General features: G+C 39.8%; 2 protein-coding genes across 4 annotated transcripts in view; one reads left to right on the forward strand and one right to left on the reverse strand.

Annotated features, from left to right (window-relative positions):
* PPP2R5E (protein phosphatase 2 regulatory subunit B'epsilon) overlaps positions 1-16067 on the reverse strand; it is a 147003-nt gene extending 130936 nt beyond the window's left edge. For 2 of the 3 annotated variants that reach the window (XM_004738896.2, XM_004738897.3), the window contains exons 1-2: positions 15935-16067; positions 13580-13743 (exon numbers count right to left, since the gene is read on the reverse strand). In XM_004738896.2, coding sequence (XP_004738953.1) covers positions 13580-13736 — 157 coding nt within the window. In that variant the 5' untranslated portion in view covers positions 13737-13743; positions 15935-16067. The remainder of the gene's footprint in view (positions 1-13579; positions 13744-15934) is intronic. The other variant, XM_004738895.2, reaches the window with a different exon arrangement.
* On the forward strand, positions 15674-17801 carry LOC101689835 (loricrin-like). The gene is made up of 2 exons (XM_045070288.1): positions 15674-16629; positions 17690-17801. Exon 1 carries the CDS (start codon positions 15680-15682, stop codon positions 16499-16501), a length of 822 nt encoding a protein of 273 aa, XP_044926223.1. The 5' UTR covers positions 15674-15679; the 3' UTR covers positions 16502-16629; positions 17690-17801.
* The last annotated feature ends 4730 nt before the right edge of the window (positions 17802-22531 follow it).

Below are 22531 nucleotides of genomic sequence, written 5' to 3' on the forward strand. Positions count from 1 at the left end.
CATTAACTATGTTAACTTGTTCAATCCTCAAAACCACCCTATGGAGAGGTTCTTGATCTTTCTTTTCTAAATGAGTAAAGTAAAACTTCAGGACTAACTCACCAACAAAGAGGCAAATAGCTGCTCAGTTATCCTTGTGTTTATGGAGAGAAAAGAATATCCATCATGAACTATGATACCCTAATGTGAAGAAATTATTCTCTTAACAGACAGTACATTATAAACAGCCTTGCTCAAAAACAGGGGGAGGGGAGAGGGAATGTCTTCACTCTCTCTACATCAACACATGTAAGAAAAATAATATTCCATTAAGTAAAACTGTAAAAAAAAACACATAGATTTCACTAAGATTCTGTTAATTTTGAATATAGATTTGCACTCACAGGAATGCACATTGTTTGACTTACCATGAAATGATTCTATAATCATTTTGAAATCCATTAACCATTGAGGTATAAGAGTGATGTTCTAAGTACTATCAAAACTCCAGACTCCCCCATTTTATTTATTTTGTTGGACTCTCTCACAGGTCAGAGTCTGAGATAATCCTAGATGAAGCTTTCCTCCTTATGTAAACCATCACAAATCCAGTTCTGCTTCAAGCACTAGATCTGAAAGCACATACTCAACTTTTACCACCCACAGAATGCAGCACAGATAACGCTCAATAATTTAAATCATAATAGCTCGGGAAAACTTAAAATTAGCAAGTGATGAGGAGGTGGATTCAATTTTTAACTTCATTCAATTTGCCAAATTTAAAATACTTTCAATTATTTATTTTTCCAATCTTCACAGAAACCATAACACCACCAACGTTAATTGCTTTGCCTAACTGTGGTTTTATTGTTGCCTGCATTCTCATTTAATGAACATCAACTGGTGCTGACAGTAATTCCAGCTCTAATCTTCTAAACTTTTATTCTCTTAATGAATTAAATCTATTGTATTATGTCCCCCACTATTCCAAGCAGCAGTTCATAAATCAGTGAATCAAAACACATGAAAACTTAAGATCATGCACTTAATAACAGAGTGCCATCTGTAGAGTATATGGGTTGACCCACAGATGGATTTTCCTTAGTTTTAAAGGGACTCAGTATGTTTCTTACATTTTGTACATTTCATGTTTATAGCCTGTCAGTAAACTAGTAATTTTTTTTTTAAGATTTTATTTATTTGACAGAGATCACAAGTAGGCAGAGCGACAGGCAGGCGGGGGTGGGGAGGTGTGGGGGGGGAGCAGACTCCCTGCTGAGCAGAGAGCCTGATGGGGGACTCAATCCCAGGACCCTGAGATCATGACCTGAGCAGAAGGCAGATGCTTAACCCACTGAGCCACCCAAGCACCCCTAGTAATGCTTTTTTAAGCAAGCAATCATCAATTTGTTCTCAAAGAAACCTCAGTATTATAAAATGACAAGCAAAGTGTTACCATAACAAGAGAATTTTTTAAAATTCCAACTCCAACAATAAGACTATCTCAAAGTAATTACAACACTGTTAACAAAAACAATTTTTAGCTTAACACAAGAATATATAAACATGAGGGGGAGATATTATTCCCCACGACTGGGTAGGGAATTTATGGGTGATTTATATACTCAGCGATCGTGTATTTACAGACAGGTACAAATGCTCTTAGGATCAAGGACAAACTTCAACCCAGCCAGAATGATCTGGCCCCAGCAACCTCAGTAGCCCCATCAAACTTTGAACTCCAGCTACAATCAATGGCCTTTTGAGAAGAACCACATCCACCTTCTTGTTTTGCTCACCACGGTGTTGTCAGGGCAGTGCCTGGTGCATTACACTGCTTAGTACAAATGTGAGGAGTGAATGAACTGAATCACGCAGCCCACAGAACAATCACAAAAATGAGAACACAAGGCCCTTGTAGGAGACTACTTAGCCAGCTCATACAGTGACTCCTTTTACTCCTTTTACTCCTTTCTTCATACACACTTTGAAAAACATTTGCACACAATTCATTTCACTGAAACCTCATCATAATTTGAGAGTATGAGAACAGGGTCTATCACTCCTAAACCCAAAGGCATCTAAAGTATGTACCATTTCTAGAACATCTTGCTAAACCAGGAAAGCCTAAATAAATTCCACCATTAGTTCAAATGCCTTTTACAATGTTAAGATAGAAATCTAAATACAACAAAATATAGCTCCACCCAACATCTTTAAGGAATCACTAAATCTAGGAAGTAATGCACTAAATTTCCTCAGCAGCCAAAGCCTATGTCAAAGTTCCTTAAGCCTAAAACCTTAGAGACAGATATCCACCTAGATCCAGCCACATGCCAGATAATTCTTAGGTCTACTGAGTTTCAGAACTTCAGCTCAACTGTTTTTGATTAAAATGGTGTCTTTAAGTTTTCTTAAAGTGAAACGAATATTGTTTCTGGATGACTGGTTACTATGAAGGATACTAGTTAGTTAAAACAGTTGTAGATGGAGTTGAAGAGGCGACAATAGAAGGATGCATGGAAGACAGGGTAGTTCAGAGTATCAACACTTTCTTTTACTTTTTTTTTAAGATTTTATTTATTTACTTGACAGACAGAGATCACAAGTAGGCAGAGAGGCAGGCAGAGAGAGAGGGGGAAGCAGGCTCCCTGCCAAGCAGAGAGCCTGATGTAGGGCTTGATCCCAGGACCCTGGGATCATGACCTGAGCCAAAGGTAGAGGCTTTAACCCACTGAGTCACCCAGGTGCCTCCCTTTCACTTTTAAAAAGTCCTTTGTATAAATCTGCTTTCATTTTGACTTTGGCTCACAAATTAAGTATCCTTTGGATACATCACTATTATTCTGAAAAATTAACCTGATAAGACAAAGCAGGCTTCTGATCCTCAAAAGGAACTTCCCTTTTGCTACCAATGTCTTTGATTTCAAAATACTCACTCATTCAAAAAGAAAAGTGTTTTTTGCTATGATTTCCAACCTGCGAATGTAAGATAGCTAGCTCCTCAGGAGCCTGAACTCACTCTGATTTCCTTACAACAAATGGCAAAGGAGGTATTTCCTTCCACTTCCAGATATTGTCTTCTGGAGGCAGTCTGGTAAAAGGCTAATTCCAGAGCCTCTATCTTCCTTATTAGAAGATAGGACTTTTTTCCTGAAATGCTGCCAAGTCCCAATTTTCTCCATGTTTTTTTAATGTTTTAACATTTTACTTAAACAGTGTTGCAGGCACCAGCAACCACGAATTAATTAAATTACAATGTAACACCACCAGAAGGTAAAAGTCTCTCATGATGCCTACATAAATAGATAAACTTTTGCCAGATCTCTTCCCTCACAAGATCTGAAACAAGATGCAGGTCCTCAGGAGTGACTCAAAGAAAGATCGATGACAAAAAGAAAGATAAAGGAAGGAATATTTATTACACAACCAACTGTATATTAGGCAACCTACCCACATTATCTCCCTCCTCACAACGACATTGGGAATTGTGAGTCCCATTTTACGGAAGATGTTAAGTAACTAAGCTCAGTTCACAAAGCCAGATTACTACCTAGACTTGAACCGCCACCCTTTCCTACTTAAGCTAGCTCCTAAGGATGTAAAGATGAATGGCAAAGAACACCACTGCCACAGTGCTCCACAGTGCTACCAGGTTACCAAACCCAAACCATTCCATGACTGACAGGACTTTATCAGGACAGGGTGAGTCCAACAGGATCCAGAGTGGCATCTTCCCCTCTCTCCCTGCCTCTCCCTCACCTTTGCAATCATCAATACCGGCTACCCTTCATGCCTGCCTCTTAGCAGCACTGCTTAGCCTTTCTAAGGAGCCAACTCTGAGGTCTGCTACTCTTCTGTGACTCCTTCCGTCACTCCTTCCGTCACTCCCCACCACCCACACGGCTATTACTGGCCTGGCTCCTAGCCCTCTTCTCTTCTCCACTTCTCTTTTCATCACTTCAGTCTCCCCACAATTTTCAAGGTTCTGGCAAGAGGCAGTAAAATAGTTCACTTGGTAAATCATCCTAGTACAGCAAGAGCAAGATGGTGGTTGGCTCCAGTGCTCACCCATGTTCATGCACAAAAAGAGAGAAGGCACTGGCTTTGGGACCAGAGAGACCTGCAGTCCCCATCCTGGCTCTCTCTGATGTGATGAGGAAGTCATAGAGCCCTCAGGTAATGACAAACATCCCTTGTTATTGGTTCTGTTGGGAAGGTTCAGTGTGACACCAGGAGCTTTACAGTATCACTTTGCTACTGCTCAATAAATCTTGCTTGCTTTGCTGCCTACCAAAAAATTAACTGATTAATTAATTAATTCTCTTTGACATCAAAAAGAACTAAAAGGAGAAACAAGCAGAAATTTTTTGTCAGGCGATCTTCCTTCTACAGAAAGGAACTATACGACAAATTCTCTCCTCAAGTGAGGAAACCAATACCCACCACCCAAAGCAGTAGCTCCTAGCCTTCAGGGAAACTCCTTGGAGAACCTGATGAAAGCTCTGAACCCCTTGTCCATAAAAATGACAATCTGTACAGAGACATAAAATACCGCCTGGAATTTCAAGAGAGTCAAGGGCCCCCCGCAACCCACCCATCAACAGCAAGGTAAGAGTCCTCAACAAAGAACCATCTCCATACTTTTTTTTTTCATCTATGTACTTCTTAAATGGGCAAAATCTTAATTCAGATTTTGTTTCTTTAAGGCGCAACAAATTTAAAAACCTGGACAAAAACCTCCAGAACGTAAAGAAAAGTTTTCTCATTCCACTCTTCACATCTCTCTGGCTTAGAACAAAATGCTACAAAATACGGCTCTACAGCTGAAGAGGTTCTCTCTTCCAGGCAAAATCTCAAAACAAAGATGTGCTCAGGGCCAGTGCATGTGTTGGGGGGAGGGGTAAAGGAAAAGGAGGTACCAGAATTAAATATTAGATCATCTATACATTTTATATTTCAGTATCATCTTTTTTAATTTTCTGTATTTGTGCATTTTCTTAATGTGCATTATAGTTGTCTAATTGCACATGTATTCTATACATAAACAAATACATACGTTATTTTTTACTGATATGAGTAAGCAATGACAAAAAGAGATTAGAGATCCTGTCCTAGTAGATGACTTGCAAAATAAACTTATCAAACAATAATTTTACCTGGGAACCCTCCACGAATGGAATTTCCCTTGGAAATAATTCCATTATCTACTTTATGCTCTTATTCCTGAAATGAGAAGCCAGTCTGAAACTGATGTTAACTGAACAGTAATGCTGAGATTGTTCCATAAGAACTAGTTCTCCTTTTGGCTTTAAGAGTCTGATTTGCAGAGTTCTACATGCTCCATATTTTTCTTCCTTAAATGGAAAAAACCCGTGTAAAGTATTGAGAGAATAGAAATCAACTGAAAAACTCAGGTAAGCATTTTTCTATAACACAGCTTTTCCTGCAACTGTAACAGTTAATATTCTTCAACTCCTACTATGTATCTAACACTGAGATAAATGTTTTAGTTACTTTATGGCACTTAATCTGACTATATGAGGTGGGTTCTAATACTCTCCCAATTGGGAGATAAAAGAAAACTTTGCTTAGAAGTCACATTAATTTGAAGAGCCTCAAAATTCAAACCCATGGGTATGCCCCCTCAGGGCCTCCATTCTTACCTCGGGGAGGCTACCTGTCTCACTTAGATAACATGTTATATGTATTAGGCACTTATTGTTACATATTGGGCAAAAATAAAATAACATAATAACATTATTTTTATCCCATCAATATGTTCATCACATGTCTAATTCTACTGTAATATAAAAATACAATCCCATATTTGTTTTCAGGAAATCTGCAAATACGAAAGGTAGAAAAGTATTAAGTAGTAAAACAGGATGCTATGCCATCATTTACAAACAAACCAAAGAACTACCTTACCCAGCATTTTAGAAATATCTAGAAACTTTACTCTTCTTTTGCAAGCACTACAAAATCTAATTAATATTAAGAGCTAACGTTATTGTAAGACCGAAGTTTTAAAGATAAGAAAACTTAACCATAAAACCCTGTTCTGAAAGTCCATTATAATATTCAGATATGCTATTCCCTCTTAAACTATGTAAAGAAAGAAAGTCTGGTGATTTGATTAGCCCTCAATTCAGTCCTCAGAACATCAGCAGAAAAAAGTGTTCCATCTGCTGCAAAAGGCCAAGTGATGAGTCCCCTAAGTAAAAGGAATCACTCTTAGTATGTCACATATAAAATCCCCTCTATCCTCTCCCCACAAGATATTTCTGTTCCTAACCTGAAACATTCAGAATTAACAAAGCGTAAGTCCTCACTCAATATTTTAAGTGAACACTCAACAATTTGATCCTTTAAAAATATCAAGTCTTCATTAAACAAGTTTGTAACTTTGTGTAAATTATAACTTGAAATAAAACTTGCATGACCTGGATTTGGGGGGAAAAAAATTTAGTACTTAGGAAGAAAAAAGAAATGTTCATACTATTATCACTAACAATTTAGATGTCAACCCACAATGTTAATTGGCCAACAAATATTTATTGAATGCCAACTATGTACTAGGCACTAATCTAAGCCCTAGAGGTACAGAAATAAGATTTCTACACTGAAGATTATATTCTAATGGGGCAGGAGAAAGAGATAACACACAAGTGAACTAACAAAGAAACTAATTTCAGATTATAAATATAATGCAAAAAACAATAGACTGATAGGAACTTCAAAGAAGACTATTTTTTAGGGACGCCTGGGTGGCTCAGTTGGTTAAGCAGCTGCCTTCGGCTCAGGTCATGATCCCAGCGTCCTGGGATCGAGTCCCATATCGGGCTCCTTGCTCCGCAGGGAGCCTGCTTCTCCCTCTGCCTCTGCCTTCCACTCTGTCTGCCTGTGCTCGCTCTCACTCTCTCTCTCTCTCTTACAAATAAATAAATAAAATCTTAAAAAAAAAAAAAAGACTATTTTTTTAAAAAAGTCAGGAGGGGCCAGTTCCTAAGAAAGTCCCATGGTGCAATGAAACTTGAAGAATGACACTAAGTCAGGGAAAGAAAGTTCTAGGTAGAAAGGGACACCTCGCCTTACGAAAAGATTAATTTAGCACCTAAATATTTTATGTCTGGGCTGAGTCATACACTGGAGAGATCCACATTACGATGAATTCTGTTTATAGCTTACCATATTTACTGTTATGTGTCTAATGGATATGTGTACATATACAGCTAACATAATACTCAGAAAATAAGAATACAATTCCCAATCTTTTGGTCTAACCCAAAAGTTCTTAACTGGGGAAAGAGCAAGAATCATACGGCAAAATCGTCTAGAATCTGAGATAAGCAGTGAACTGTGCTCTCCCAAAAAAAAGCCCACTCACAGAAACTTCACAGATTAATTTTAGGAGGGTCTTAGAACATAAAAGCCCAAACACAATGCCCATACCTCATCCCCAACCAGAAATCCATGAACCCAAGGTTACGAACTAAGCAGTAATTATCATACTCAGATGGTATATGAATACAAGTTGCTATCCTACTTTTAAATGATTATAAATCAGATATGCTTACTCTCAAAATCTTTTGGCCCACATACAACTCTATGTGGGACTTTTCTCTATGCTATAAATTATTAGGATATATAAAGAAAAAACATTTCCCCCTAAAAGTAAATGAAATACCTCCTCACTACAACTAAGTATAATCTTTCACACATGAAAACACAGCAACTGACATTTGGTTTTGTGCAAAATCTTATAATTTCTTCCCAAAAAGAAAAATGTTGCCACATTGTCACAAAGGCTGCAAAGCTGAATGTTATTACCTATTAACTTATATTCTTCTAGTTCAGAAGAAAACTTATGATTATTTCTCAAAACCACACACACAGAGACACACACACACTCTTTCACTTGCCAATTTAGCTATCAAAAAAACATGTATCATTAATCCAAGGTACAAACTAGAACAATGGGTTGGGGTTTTTTTTAAGATTTTTAAAAATTTATTTGACAGCACAAGAGAGAACAAAGCAGGGGGAGCAGCAGGCAGAGGGAGAGGGAGAAGCAGGCTCCCTGCTAAGCTGTAGGGCTCAATCCCAGAACTCCAGGATCTGAGCTGAAGGCAGATGCTTAACCGACTGAGTCACCCAGGTGCCCCTAGATCAATGGTTTTTTCTTGATTCAAACACCCCTTTGAGAATCTGAAAAATACACTGTAATTCTCCCATTTAAAAAATGGATATACACATACAAAATGTGCACCTCATTTCAGGCTGCAAAGTGCATTTCAAATTCAGCGAAAGGTTTAAGAATGTCTTCATCTTCTACAGAAGACTATTATCACTGATTGCTTCTGGGAAGGGCAAGTAGGAGAACCAAGTCAGGAAGAAGATTTTTCACTATACATCCTTTCGGATTCTTTGAGATCTGAACCATGTAACTATATTACCTATTCAAAAATAAATTTTAAAAAAACCAATACACTAAAAAATGTAGCAGGATACCAATGTATTTGGTGAGGATCTCCAAATAAAAGTGTTTAAAATAATCTGTCTATGAAATTCAATAGATTTGCAAACTGTTTCTCCCAATTTTTTGGTTGAAAAAGATTCATCCCTACAAAACATGGTCTTGTTTCATAGTTGAGAAATTTCCAATTTCAACTTTTTGCTGAAAAAATATAAAAAGTGAAATAATAATTCCACATTGTTCATATTTTAACTCCTAAAATCCCAGTCAAATAACGCTAGCTAGTATTTACTGAATGTGGCATTGCCATATCTACTGACTACTACTATCATCCCCACTTGATAGTCAAGAAAACCAAGGCTCTCAGGAGTTAACATACTTGTCCCATACAACATAACTAGTGAGTAAGGCAGGACTCTTCCAAGTAACAAGGCCCATGTGCTTTCTCCCAGGTGACACTGCACAGTACAAGGAAAATGGCAAACACTAAAATAAAGGACATTATTCCTTAAGAAAATAATGTCATCATAAATACACCTTAAGGCACTAACCCATTATAACAATTGGGACTTACTTCTGCATATTCCTTCCTTACACACTACACAAAGCAGAAATGGATGAAAAAGAATGATCCCCTCAACAACTCAGAAAAGCATCAACATTAGTTTTAAATTGGGATTTTTAAAACCTCACAAACTGTCACCCTAAAAAATAAAAATGTAAGCTGAATCACAAGCCTAGAGATTTAAAAAAAAAGAAGAAGAAAAAAAGGTTTTCATTGAAGAAGGAATTTAAAGAAACACAGTGTTACAGATCTAAAAGTTTTAACAGCAAGGGGCAGAGTTTCTGCTGAAGAGTATCTCCAGTCATCACAGGTTTTGGAATGTTTAATTATTGAATGTCTGAACTATTAGGAAAATGCCTTAAAAACATATAAAGAATTATGAGGCTAGAAATAATGACATACTCTCATTATAATTCCACCTTCAAAGAGGTGGTTCTTGTCAAAAATATTTCACTCAAATCTAAACTTGCATAAGCTATTAATTAAGGTCAAAGAAAGAAGGAAACAGGTCATAGGGAGGATGGGGGCGGGGGGGATTAATCACCTAACCTAGTAGTACTACTAAGGCTACTACTACTTAGTATTACTATGATGATAATAATGATAAATATGTGTGTATATATTTCCTAAGTGTTTTTTTTTATTTTTTTTTTAAGATTTTATCTGTTTATTTGTCAAAGAGAGAACATACAAGCAAGGGGAGCGGCAGGCAGAGGGAGAAGGCTCCCCACTGGGCAAGGAGCCCAATGTGGGACTCCATCCCAGAACCCTGGGATCATGACCCCAGCAGAAGGCAGATGCCTAACCGCTGAGCCACCCAGGCGCCCCTCCCTAAGTGTTTAGTTTAACTGTCCTTATAGAGATGGATAATTGTCAAAGCTTGCTTCGTATCATGCTGTGTAGGCACAAGGAAAGCATACAAGCCTTTACATAAAGCACTCAAACTTTTACTAATTCCCCTTGAGTAAAAGTCCTTCAAGTTCAAAAACTTTAGGAGTCTCTGGAAACATTTTCAAAAGTATAAAAAGACAGAGAAAATTCAAATGTTTCTACTTCATTATAAATTGCTAAGGAAAACTAGCTATGTTCACAGAACAACATGCTAGCATTGCTTTCTGTTGAAAGTAACATGGTTGATATAAATTACAAGACCCCCACCTATCGGAAAAGAGCAAAAAAGATGAAACTTTTCCTTTAATTTTGCAAGTGAAGAGACTTTTAAAATGCCAAACGCTGGGGCGCCTGGGTAGCTCAGGTAGTTGAATGTCTGCCTTCAGCTCCCAGGATCAGGACCCACGTTGGGCTCTCTTGCTCAGCAAGAAGTCTGCTTCTCTCTCTCACTCTCCCTCTGTACTCTGTCTCTCTCTCACATAAATAAATAAAGTCTTAAAAAATAATAATAATAATTAATAAAATGCTAACGGCCATTATTACATATAAACCAGTCAAATATTATGATGCATATAATAAACATTCTGATAAGGGATACATACAAAACAAGTAATCATTAATGAATACCTAATGTTTCAATTTTCAAAAATTATATATTAAAAAGATGAGTTACAAAATAATACAATTTCTGTTTCAAAGTCCCCTAAAATTAAAGATCTTAAGGACATGAATTTGACTTTATTCTTTAATGCAACCCACAAAATTCACCTGCCATTTATATTACAGTACCAAACAAAATTAATTCAAACCTTCCTATTTGGTCAAAGCAATACTATCAAAAAAAAATTAAAAAAAAAAAGCAATACTACAGAAAATTACATCAGTTACTACCTTTGGCATGCGCACATAATTTGTTCTGGTTTCTCCTAAGGAAATGGTAAAAAATAAAGAAATACCTCCTGTATTTTCTTTATATTCCATAAATTACTCCCTGAAGTGAGAAAACTGCACACAAATAAAATTCAATCCATCGTATGAAAAACAAATGTCATTTAACAAATAAATTCTCTGTAAAAATCAAGAGCAAGTAAACATTTCTGAAATCTACATCTGACTGTTACTTCTCTGTTATTCTACAGATAGGGAAATCGAATTTATGGAATGCTTTCCAGAATATTTTCCCATAACACACTTACTACATAAGAATCATTTTCAGTCTGTCTGGAATTAAGCTGTGGATATATCTAGTACTACATGGTCCTGTTATGCTCCAATTCTCCCACGCTGGCAAAATACACAAGTTCACAAAAATGATATTCCTAGAGAGCAGGGTTCTTGGAAATTTTTCAATATTACCAGACTTCACTTAAAAAAAGGGAAAAGGATATACAAATAGCCAGTAAGCACATGAAAAGATGTTCAACATCATTCATTAGTCATAAGGGAAATGCAAATCAAAACCACAATGAAATACCACTTCACACACACTATGATGGCTATTATTAAAAAAAAAAAAAAAAAAACAAGTGTTGGTGAGGACGTAGAGAAATTGGAACCCTTGTGCATTGATGGTAAGAATGTAAAATGATACAACTGCTGCGGAAAACAGTCTGGCAATTCCTTAAAAATTGAAATATATGATCTAGCAATTGCACTTCTGGGCATGTACCCAAAAGAAGTGAAAGCAGGGGCTCAAAGAGACACTTGTACACCCATGTTCACAGCAGCATTCACAATAACCAAAAGGTGGAAATGGGTCCCCAAGTGTTCACTGACAGATGGATAAATAATATATGGTTTATACACAAAGCAGAATATTATTCAGGCTTACAAGGAAGGAAATTCTAACACATGCTACAACATGGATAAACCTTGAGGACATTATGCTAAGGGGAATAATCCAGTCACAAAAAGACCTAGAGAACAAATCCATAAAGACAGAAAGTGGAATGGCGGTTACTTACCGAGGGGCAGAGGGGAGGAGAGAATGGAGAGTTAGTGTTTAATGGATAGAGTTTCAGTGGGGGGAGATGAAGAAGTTCTGGAGGTGGGTGGTGGTGGTGGGTGCCCAACAATGTCAGTGTCCCTAACGTCACACTTAATGCATACATGAAATAGTTAAAATGGTCAACTTTGTTAGGAATATTTTACCATGATTTTTTTTTAAAAATGAGATATGGAACAACAAAATCTTAAAAAGTGCCAAATTCTTCTCACCCATGCCTTTTCACTACCCACAAAACCAATCAGTGGTCAGTTCAGTTCAAATGTAAATGTTTGCCATAAGCCCCAAGAAATAAATATAACAATAAAGTTTAAAATTCTTTTTAAACCTAAAAAAGTTTAATCGTCTTCCTCAAAATAAAGTCCTTTGCCAGACAGGCATGCTAATAGCTCTTATATGTCTAGTTCGATCAAAAAAGTTGCCAAGGAATCCATACGCCTCTCAACTTTGTATTTCAAACTTTATCCTTAGAGTTTTTCCTTCATTTGTTTTCTGAAGCCTCACAAAGACTTTTTCATTTTTACCAGCAAAACCTTTAGCTAAAATTTTCTCCCCCACAAACTCATAAGAGCTCATCTCTACAAACTAGTACATGTATCATTTTTACAGTAATCAGAATTCATTTAGTTTCCACCAATTCCAAGTATATACCTCAGAATCTCATTTGTGACTCTAACTCCAAAAAAAAAAAAAAAGTTCACATGGGGAAAAATAGAAGCCTGAAATATCCTAGGCTAAATTTTGAAGATCTTTTCTAGTCAAACTCCAGTTCTTCTTACAATACCTTCTAATTTCACAAACTGTTTCAGAAGTAAATGTTCATTAACAAATCAGGTTTTCTGGTTTCCTCTGAGCTACGAAAGTGTACTGCTTTGTTCATGTTCCCTTTGTCCTCACTCTTAAGTGTTCAGCAGATAAAAATCTACTTTCAAAGGCAGATTCCAACAGTTTCCATGCTATAAATACTACATTCTGATATATTTCAACCGTGTCTGTTCATAAACATAAAGCAAACAAATGAAAATTAAAAGTGTCCACATATACATACCAAAGGCTGAAAGGCCCAATTTAGAAAAAGCAAATCTCATATTAAAAACTTGTCCTTAATTCATTCCAAAGTAAAGACAAAAGTAGTATTAAACGAGTATGATCATGTTTTCTACATGTATTATCTGAAAACACAATTACAACCATTTTTTATTTTTAAAAATGAATTCTTTCAATCACCACTTTCTGTATGTAAGTTAATGGTATCATCTCCTCTCCTAAGTCTACTTCCTGTGACTAAAACTGTACAATTTGTAGCTGTTATCACATATATGATGTATATACCTAAAGGTCAAGAAAAAATGAAAAACGCAGACCCAGGCATCTTAAAGTTTCTCTGGCATTCAGTTTTTCTCTTTATCAGCATGAGAGAGGGTCCTGATAACAGGTTTCTTTACATTTGTTCACAGCTATTTATATTAAATTGAGCCCTTTAAAAAGGAAAGTGGGTCTATCTGCCCACAGAGCAGTAACTTCAACATGTCCGAAATCTCCCCTCCCTTCAATTTGCCACACAGAACTTTACAAATATGGAATTCTGCAAAAAGAAGATTAAATACAAATATATAAAGATCAACTGGAAAGGAATCCATCACCTGGTCATGAGCCTTACCTTTTAGCAGCGGCAGAGGTGTTAACTCAATAGGCTTGCCTTGAGACCTAAACTGTGAGGAACTTTGCGACCTCTTCTGTCTGGCTTTTCTGACGGACTTCCGAGAAAATCCGTCTACTTTATCCACTGATGGAGGAGTAGATGGTGCTGAGGACATATCCCTACTGAAGAGAAAGAGGTATCATAAACATATTCCCAAGGTGGAAGCATACGTGTGAATTACACAAATTCGAAAATTCCCATAAACAATATGCATGAAAATTGGAATGTGTGATGAAGAAAGCAATTAAAATCAATTAAGAAAAGTCATACATTCAATGGGGAAACATGAAAATTTGATGATAAACAGAAGGAATTTAAGTACCATATAAGCAATATTGTAGTTCTAATGCACGGGCTGCTCCCATTCTGATAAGCAATAAAGATGTTCACTGACACTTGAAGAAGTCTTCTAAGTCATCTACTCATTTTCTAACTGCTCTTCTCATCTTGAGATTCCTGAAGTAATTCTGGAGCTATTCTGCCACTGGAAAACTTCCATCGATACTCCCAAGATATTTAATATTATAAATGGGCTCTGGAGTTAAAACCCTTATTTGTACTTCAAGAATCTACACCAAGTATCACAGCAAGGTGAAATTTACAAGTACTGAAACTATGTAGGCACGACTTTTAATGCAATGTGCTGTGTTAGCTATGATAAACTATACCGTACCAGAAATGAGGACAGGTTAGATTACTTTAAACAGAACACATAAAAAGCATAATTAGAAGCATTTCAAAGAAGTCTTCTTTTTGAATGAAGCCATCTTAAGTTATTAAAGCTTAATAAACAGAATTCTGATGAAATCGTGCACCAAAGTTGAAAACATAAATTCACACCCTACTTTGACAACCAAGTTGAATTCCCTTTAAGTTCATCATCAGATATTAATTTTCATTCCATCAAGCTGATAGAACAGTTCTTTTAGATTTTTTTAACATTCTCAAATTATTAAAATGAAGGCTAGTTCCTAAAAATAACAAGACTTAAGCTCAATTTCATTCTCCAATTTAAACATATGCCATCATTTCCATGGCACTGAGGCTCCATGCAAGATTAATGGCAGACTTGAATAAAAATAATGCATATGGGGGAAATACCGAAATGCAATTACTCACCTGTCATTCCAATACATAAGATAAGTGTTTTCTAACCTCTAAATAAAAAGGTAAAGGAGTTTCTTCCTGAACATGCATGAATAAAAAGTTATCTGGATTATCTGGATTCCGACAAAGTAAAAAAATAACAAAAATTCGTTAAACAAAACCCAGGATCTTAAGGTTTGGAATTTTGAAGTCTTGTTTGATTTTCTTTAAAAAAAAAAAAAAAGTTTTTAGAAAGCTACCTAATTTAGCCTTAAATAAAATGGGACAGATTCAAAATGGAATTGCAAACTATGAATGACTATGATAGAAGTAAGATCAGTTAAAATTTTTCACAATGACTGCATCAGCAAGAAGTTCCACATCTCATCTCTATGTTGTAAATTTAGGTGCAGCTTTTCCAATGTGGTATGTGAATTATTTAGATTTCATTTAACCCAAACAACGCAAGATTTCGGTAAACCCTGTTCCTTCATCACTCTTTTTGTCTTTTCTTTATTCCTCACCTCCCATCTCTAAAGATGATTTATTGCTGGCATTTTTTTTTTTTTTAAACGCATTTGCCCCTTCTGCCCGCGGCCCAGAATAAACGTCAAGGATCTCAACCCTAAAGCGCTGCAGAACTGAATTTGCAGTAGCAGTGGGTCCGTGCAAAGCCCGGAGAAACAGGTTTCGCCCTGGACCAGGACGCCAGAAGCTTTATCATCGTCTAAGCAGCGGGCACGGGGCATTTCCAAGGTTCAGGATAATCCAAGGGGGGTGCTGGGGTGGAGGAGAAAGACAGGGAAGGGGTTGGTCTGTAGGGATGCTGACATACTCCCTTTGCTACCCCCCCCCCCGCCCCAAGCCCTGGAGAAGATAAGCTGTTACAGAATCCTCCTCACTACATCAATCGCCCCCCCCCCCGGCCGGCTTCCCCCCGCCCCCCGTCAGTGGATAAAGGGGGACAAGAATATGCCTCCAATGCCGGAAGGTGGGGGGGGGCGGGGGGAGGAGAGGCAGAGTAAATGGGCGGCATCGTCAGAAGCCTTTGCAGGTAAATCAGACAAGTGGGACGGGCGCTCCCTCTCCCGCACCCCACCCCACCCCACCGCACCCCTCGCCTGCGCCGGCCAGGCCTTCCCGAAGCCGGTGTTCTGCAGGTTCCTGAGGAAGACCTGGAAGAGGAAAGGAAGCGGGCGAGCCGAGGTGCTGGAGAGACGAAGTTACCTTGAAGCTTCTGGGGAAGAATCCGAAGATGATCTGTGGTTTCGAGGGGAGACCGGTGTGAGGGCCGCAGCGGGGGCGGGTGGCGGGACCGGGACGTGCGGGGGGAGGTCCGGACAGCGGCGGGGAGCCCGGGGCGACGGCTGTCCGGCGCGGCGTCCCTCCGGTTCCGCGGCGGCGGCGCCTCTAGGCCTCACGGCCGGACCTGAACCTCAGCGCTCCGGCGGTGGCGACGGCGGCGGCAGCCTCACGATCCTCCCCCGCGGGCCCGTCCCATCAAATCGGCACCGACCCCGTTGCGGCTCCGCCGGTGGCTCCTCGCTCACATTCCCGGCGGGCGGCGCCTCTGCTCGTTGCCCCGGACCCGGCGGCGGCGGCGGCGACGACGTGGGGAGGGGGGGAAGGGAGGGAGGAAGAGTGGATCCGCAGCGGCAGCAGGAGAAGGAAGGAGAAGGAGGAGGAGCCGCTGGAGCTGGAGCCGCCGCTGCCAGAGCCGCCCTTTGGTACCCGCGGTGGGTCCCCGTCAATGCCCCTTTCTCTCTCCTATTGTCAATATCACCGGGCGGCTGAGTCCATGGCACACGCGCAACCGAACCTTCTGGCCAGCAGCGCCCGCCTCCGGCGCCCACTCACTGGAGGCTTCAAACGGGAAGCGAGGCCTCATTGGCCCGCGTCCGCCTTCACTCCCATGCCAGCAGGTTCGTCTGAGAGCCGATCAGGGATTGGCGGCGGGGGGGCGGAGAAACAGGAGGGTGGGAAGAGACAAGGCCGAGGATTGGGCTGAGGCGAGAAGGACCCGGATGCAGCCGCGATCTCCGGCCGCGCTGCTGCAGCTTCCGCCAGGCGGGTGGGTAGACTGTAGTACGGGAGCACTGCAGCCCCTAGGCCGTTGAGGAGCTCCTGAAACCCGGGAGGTGTGCGACTGATAGATCAATGGGATGGCTGGGTTTCCACGCAATGCGGCTTCTCTGGGCGGCGGTTGTCTTCAGCGAGAGGATTCCAAGGGCAAGGGTCGGCTGAGGGTGGGGAGGCCCCTGGGCCTTGGATCCGCCCCCTTCAGCAGCTAGGCTGGCCCGTCTGGGCTTGAAGAGCCCCAACTCGGGACGGGTACCAGCGCTGAAATAAGCTTAGAAAGAAGGAAGATGTCCCGCCCGCGCCTGTGCACCACTGTGTCAATGGGCCCCTTGCAGCACGCCCTGAAACCTCCAGCAGTCGCTCTCCCCTGAAGCTTGTGGGAGTCCTGGCACCGAAATCTGAGCCGCTGGGCCTGGGCCAAGGGTTGGGTATCGCTTCGAATTCTGACTCACCTCGTCTCCGTTTCCCTAAACCTCTCTTTGAGTATCAGCTCCCTGAAGCTCCTGCAAGCCTCGATAGCGGCTAGCCCAGTGTAGCTCTTGCAGGAGGGATCGCTGTCCCTGTGCTCTGCAGTCATTTATCCGGATCAGCTACGTGGGCCCTCCTGCTGCACGGAGCTCAAGGAAACCCAGCTCCAGACTGCACAGGCTTTGTGAGATTTTAATTGGCAAACTGGATCCGAAAGAGTTTATGGAGAAAACTTCTCTGAACTCTAGCTAGACAAGTAATAAAATACTTAGGGATGTGTTTACGTGCTTGGGGAGCCCAAACCCAAATGGTGCAATTCCAGATAATGTTACTGGGGCTCTTCGTTCCACTTGAATGCATGCGGGGCACATCTTTTTTGGGGGTTGGGAGGGGTGGGCTTGAGGCAGGAAGAAACAAATTCTTTTTTTTTTTTAGGAAGAAACAAATTCTTTATGGTAACTACTAATGACAGATCACCAGTTGCTGAAAACTTGGAAGACGAAAAATATTTTCTAACTTTTATAAACCATGTTAACATTTTGATGTACTTCCCTCCAGTGTTTTTTTTTTTCCTTTAATTTTGTATGTTTTGTTCTGTAGCCTAGTTTTTCCCCCTCAGCGTTTTATCATGTTTTCTATACAGTTAAGAAATAAGACTATGTACCATATGTACAAGTAACAACAACAGCAACAAAATGCATTTCTTGTTTGTTTTAACAGTGAGGTGTTGCAAATTTTTATTCACACTCCCGTAAATGGATCTTGAGTGAAAAATAAAATTGTGTGCCATGAAAGATTTTTTTAAAAAATCCGTCTTGAACAAATGGGAAACAGGAAAAGATCACTTTCTTAAATAGAAGTGGTTTCCTCCTACTGAATCCAGATGATTGCCCACTGTATAGATAGTACCCATTTTTGCCCTGCAAAGTTCATCACTAGGCCTTATAAAAGTGGCCTTCCTTGCATCTCGGTTTCATATACCAGTCTCCATGAAAAGTTCAGGGTCCCAGCCATGCAGAACTTTTATGCTCAGTCTCTGACTGAGGGAAATGCAGAATTAAAACCAAGGAAGATTTTAAAGCCAACTCCATTTCCCTTGGCAACAGTTGGACCGTCAAAGAGTAGTGCACGTTTGAAATGCTCACAGCTGTTGCTTAGAACATTTCACATTTTGCAGAGTGGGGATTTTGCTTGAAAATTATGGATCTCTATAAAGAATTCATTTCAAAACTCTTTCATTTTCTAGAAAATGGCTGAGTAACTGAAATGAGCAGGTCTTTTAAAATGGGAACATCCTTGCCTATGTGAGAAATTGTTCCTTGGACAATATTTTCTAAAGGAGGTCCATGCAAGCCAGGGTTGTCTATGTTCCAGGAATAGTACAAGGCAATCCATTTGGAAAGCAGAAGAAGAAAATATGGAGACATCTGCTTATGCTTAATTCTAATTGAGAAGTAGTCCTTTAGATCAATTAATATTTTATATACAGAATAAGTGACCCTGTACTCAGTCCATGGAATCATCTCTTGACCTAGAACAGCATAGGAGATGTCCTCAAGGAAAACTGGAAGTTACCCATTTCCAGGGGTGGGCAGTGGAAATCCCACCCAGTCAGTCCCGGTCAACAGGTAGTGACTAATTGCAACTTGCTAGGTTCAACTTAGTGGATTTACTGATGGTTTTACCCAGGCTTGATTTAACCTGTAGAGAACAGACATACACCTTTACCAGGGTCCTTTGCAAATAAACCACAGGAAAACAAACACTGCAGAACACTTCTAATACTAGATCTTTGACAGCCACATTTCAAAGTTAAAATAACAACCTAATAAATCTAACCAAGTTTCTAAGAAAATATATATCAAATTCATCAATGAGATTATTTGAATGAGGATTTATATCCACTGTCATTGACAATGCCTTTTACCATACGCATATATTTTGACTGAATCATAAATGAAAGCTTGTACTTTATAAGCAAATATACATATCTTTGGTTAGAAATTGCTTCCAAAAAATATACTGATGGGAATAAATGATCAAAAAAAGTTTAGAGACTTGTTACTCAAAAAATATATATATATACAAAAAAAAATAAAATACCTTACAGTCATCTGGGAAGCCATTATCGAGTGACAAAACACTGTTCATTACTATCAGATGAAAGAGCTCACTTCCCAGATACCAAGGCTGAGCTTATCGTGGATCTACTGAGACTATCAAATGGTGGCTGACTGGTGAACTAAAGAAGGGTCAGATAATAAGCAGAAACATCATCAAACCAATTCTCAGCCACCAGAGGAGAAAAAGATCTGCACTGACAAGACATCACAGAGGTGGACAAGCCCAATGTTTGTGTTGGGGAAGTGGGCTTTGGGCTGAGAGGGCTGAGAGGGAAGAAAGATGAAAAAGCCTGAGGCAAGAGCTGCTCTCTGGAAAAACAAGAAAATTACACAGCTAGTGTAGACACAGGACTGTGCTGTAATATTTCTCTGAGCCACATTTATCTACACTGGCAACACCCTGAGCAGTGACATTTTCCTGGGTCACAATTTAAGTTTTGTTTTGTTTTATTTTTTTTTTTTAAGATTGATTGATTGATTTGACAGACAGAAGTTACAAGTAGGCAGAGAGAGAGAGGAGGAAGCAGGCTCCCTGCTGAGCAGAGAGCCCGATGCGGGGCTCGATTCCAGGACCCTGGAATCATGACCTGGGCCGAAGGCCAGAGGCTTTAACCCACTGAGCCACCCAGGCGCCCCTGTTTTGTTTTATTTTTTTTAGAGAGGGAGAGAGGGCATAAGCAGGAGCGGCAGAGGGAGAAGGAGAGAAAATTTCAAGCAGACTCCACGGTGGGCACAGAAGCCAATATGGGGCTCGATCCCACAACCCCAAGATCATGACCTAAACTGAAACCAACTTAACCAACTGTGCCACCCAGCACCCTACTTAGGTCACACTGTAAATAGTACAATTGCGTTTTCAGATGCGCCTCTGGGTGATAGGTTATTCATGGCTTTCCATGTGATTAATGTGTATAATCATTGCTTGAGATTGAAAACATTTAGGTACTCCAGTTTCCTACCTAGCAGTGAGAGATCCTAGGTCACTGATGGATCAAGACAATGGGGAAAGAGAAAGTCAGCTTCAAGTGCACTTTGGTTTGCACGGGATAAAACAAAATAACATACCACAACAATTTTGCTTTTAAGACAGTTAAATTATACAATTAAATGAACTAAAGCTATAACTAATTATAAGCACAATGCTGATTACACAGACTCTGGAATCAGATTTACCTGAGGTGGAATCCCAGCTCACACAGTCAGGAGCTGGGACAAATTATTCATTTGTCATACCCTTGGTTTCCTGGCCTGTAAATGGACAGACTCATATTTCCTAACTCCTGGGGCAGTCATCAGATTTTCATGAGGTTATGCATTTACTATATGACACATGTCTGCACGTGTTCACTGCTCAACAAACACTAGTTATGACCATAATCATCCACTTTGTTTGTATTTTAATGGTTGCTATCCATCTAGAAACTTCTAGAAAGGTTTTTTCCCCCTCGAAATTTTATTCTGGCGTGTCCCATTGTGACAGGAAGAAAACAAGAAGCAAGGAAACGAGGCATGCCTTTCAATCCACTTCCATGCTAAATTATAGACTGTGTGTGAAAGCATTCATTAGCAATAACAAGAATTTGCATCTTACAATATCCATATACTTCTAAAAGTGAAAAAATGGTCATTTGACTTAACATCCTTTCAGAGCTTTATCTTCTTTTCTAATTGACATTCCTTTAAAAGAGGCCCAAACTATTTTTGCTCTAAACTTAGCTATTTCTCTTCCTCTCTATAACCTGCAGAATGGCACTAGAAACAAGGTCCTGATTTCTGTCCTAGCCCTGCCCTTAGTAATAGCCTAGACTTGATGTGGTAGATATCTGCTTCCCGTCCACCGTTGCCTTTCCTTGGAGGATCACACCACTTCCCTCATGTGATCCTGGTGGACAGGTAATAACCACACTGCTAATATCTTTCCTCCCTGCAGAGAGGAAAGTACAGGACCCAAGGAGATCAAATCCAAGATTTCCTCTCTGAATGTTGGGAGAGGGATACCTTTCTTCCTCTTGGAACAAACAACCGTAGAAAGGATGTAAATTAGAGCTGCATGTCATCATTATCCTCTTCTTCCTCCATCTTGGAGGAATCCAGTACAGTAGAGGTAACTTTGGAAAATGCCAGGTTTTAACAACACAGTTGGAACTGCTGGATCCAGTTCTGTTTGAAGGTAGTTTCAATTATATGAGCCCATAAATTCCCTTTTTTGTTTAAGCTACTTTGGAGTTGAGGTTCTATAACATATGCCCCCAAAGAATCCTGGCTTATAAGACACAGGCAAGTCACTTAACCTCACCAAGCCTCACCTTAGACCCTGGATCTGGGGTTTTCTAGGAGTTGCACTAAATGAAATATTTAGACGAAATCTGATCTTAAGCATGAAAGGCAACCATTTAAAGAGACCCTGCCAATAATTCTTTCTTAATGTAATTCCTCAAGTCTAATTTGTTTGTTGGCTTTTATTTTTAAGACTCGAAGCAGATATTCTTAAGAATTATACTTTTAGGGATGCCTGGGTGGCTCAGTTGATTAAGCGTCTGCCTTCACCCCAGGTCATGATCCCAAAGTCCTGGGATTGAGCCCCGCCTGCTGCTCCTCCTGCTTGTGCTCTCTCTCTGACAGATAAATAAAATCTTAAAAAAAAAAAAAAAAGAATTATACTTTTAGAATTAAGTGCCCCTAAAATACACCTGCATGAGAAGAAACAGTACAGTGATCTACCAAACATGCAAATGAGCTTTCTTCTTAGCAAACTACTGCTTTTCAATAGTTTGTTTTACTGCATCCCTTAAAACACCAAGGCCAGGGACGCCTGGGTGGCTCAGTCATTAAGAGTCTGCCTTCGGCTCGGGTAATGATCCCAGGGTCTTGGGATACAGTCCCACATCAGGCTCCTTGCTCTACAGGAACCCTGCTTCTCCTCCCACTCCCCCTATTTGTGTTCCCTCTCTCACTGTGTCTCTCTCTGTCAAATAAATAAATAAAATCTTAAAAAAAAAAAAAAAGACAAACACCAAGGCCAGATTTCAGGAAATGCAGCCTATGGTTGAATGTTGCATCTAGGGTTCCATTACTCTATTGAAGAGAGAGAACATTATTTTGAAGGTATCAATAGAGTAAAGCCTATGAACATAGGGTAAATTTCTGCTAAAAT

This window comes from Mustela putorius, unplaced genomic scaffold (genome assembly GCF_011764305.1).
Source record: "Mustela putorius furo isolate JIRA1106 unplaced genomic scaffold, ASM1176430v1.1 tig00000129_pilon_pilon_pilon, whole genome shotgun sequence".
Classification (NCBI taxonomy): domain Eukaryota; kingdom Metazoa; phylum Chordata; class Mammalia; order Carnivora; family Mustelidae; genus Mustela; species Mustela putorius.

What these genes read in the sequence shown, in the direction of transcription:
- LOC101689835 (XM_045070288.1), top strand. Translation starts at nt 15,680, where the DNA reads ATGCCTCCAATGCCGGAAGGTGGGGGGGGGCGGGGGGAGGAGAGGCAG.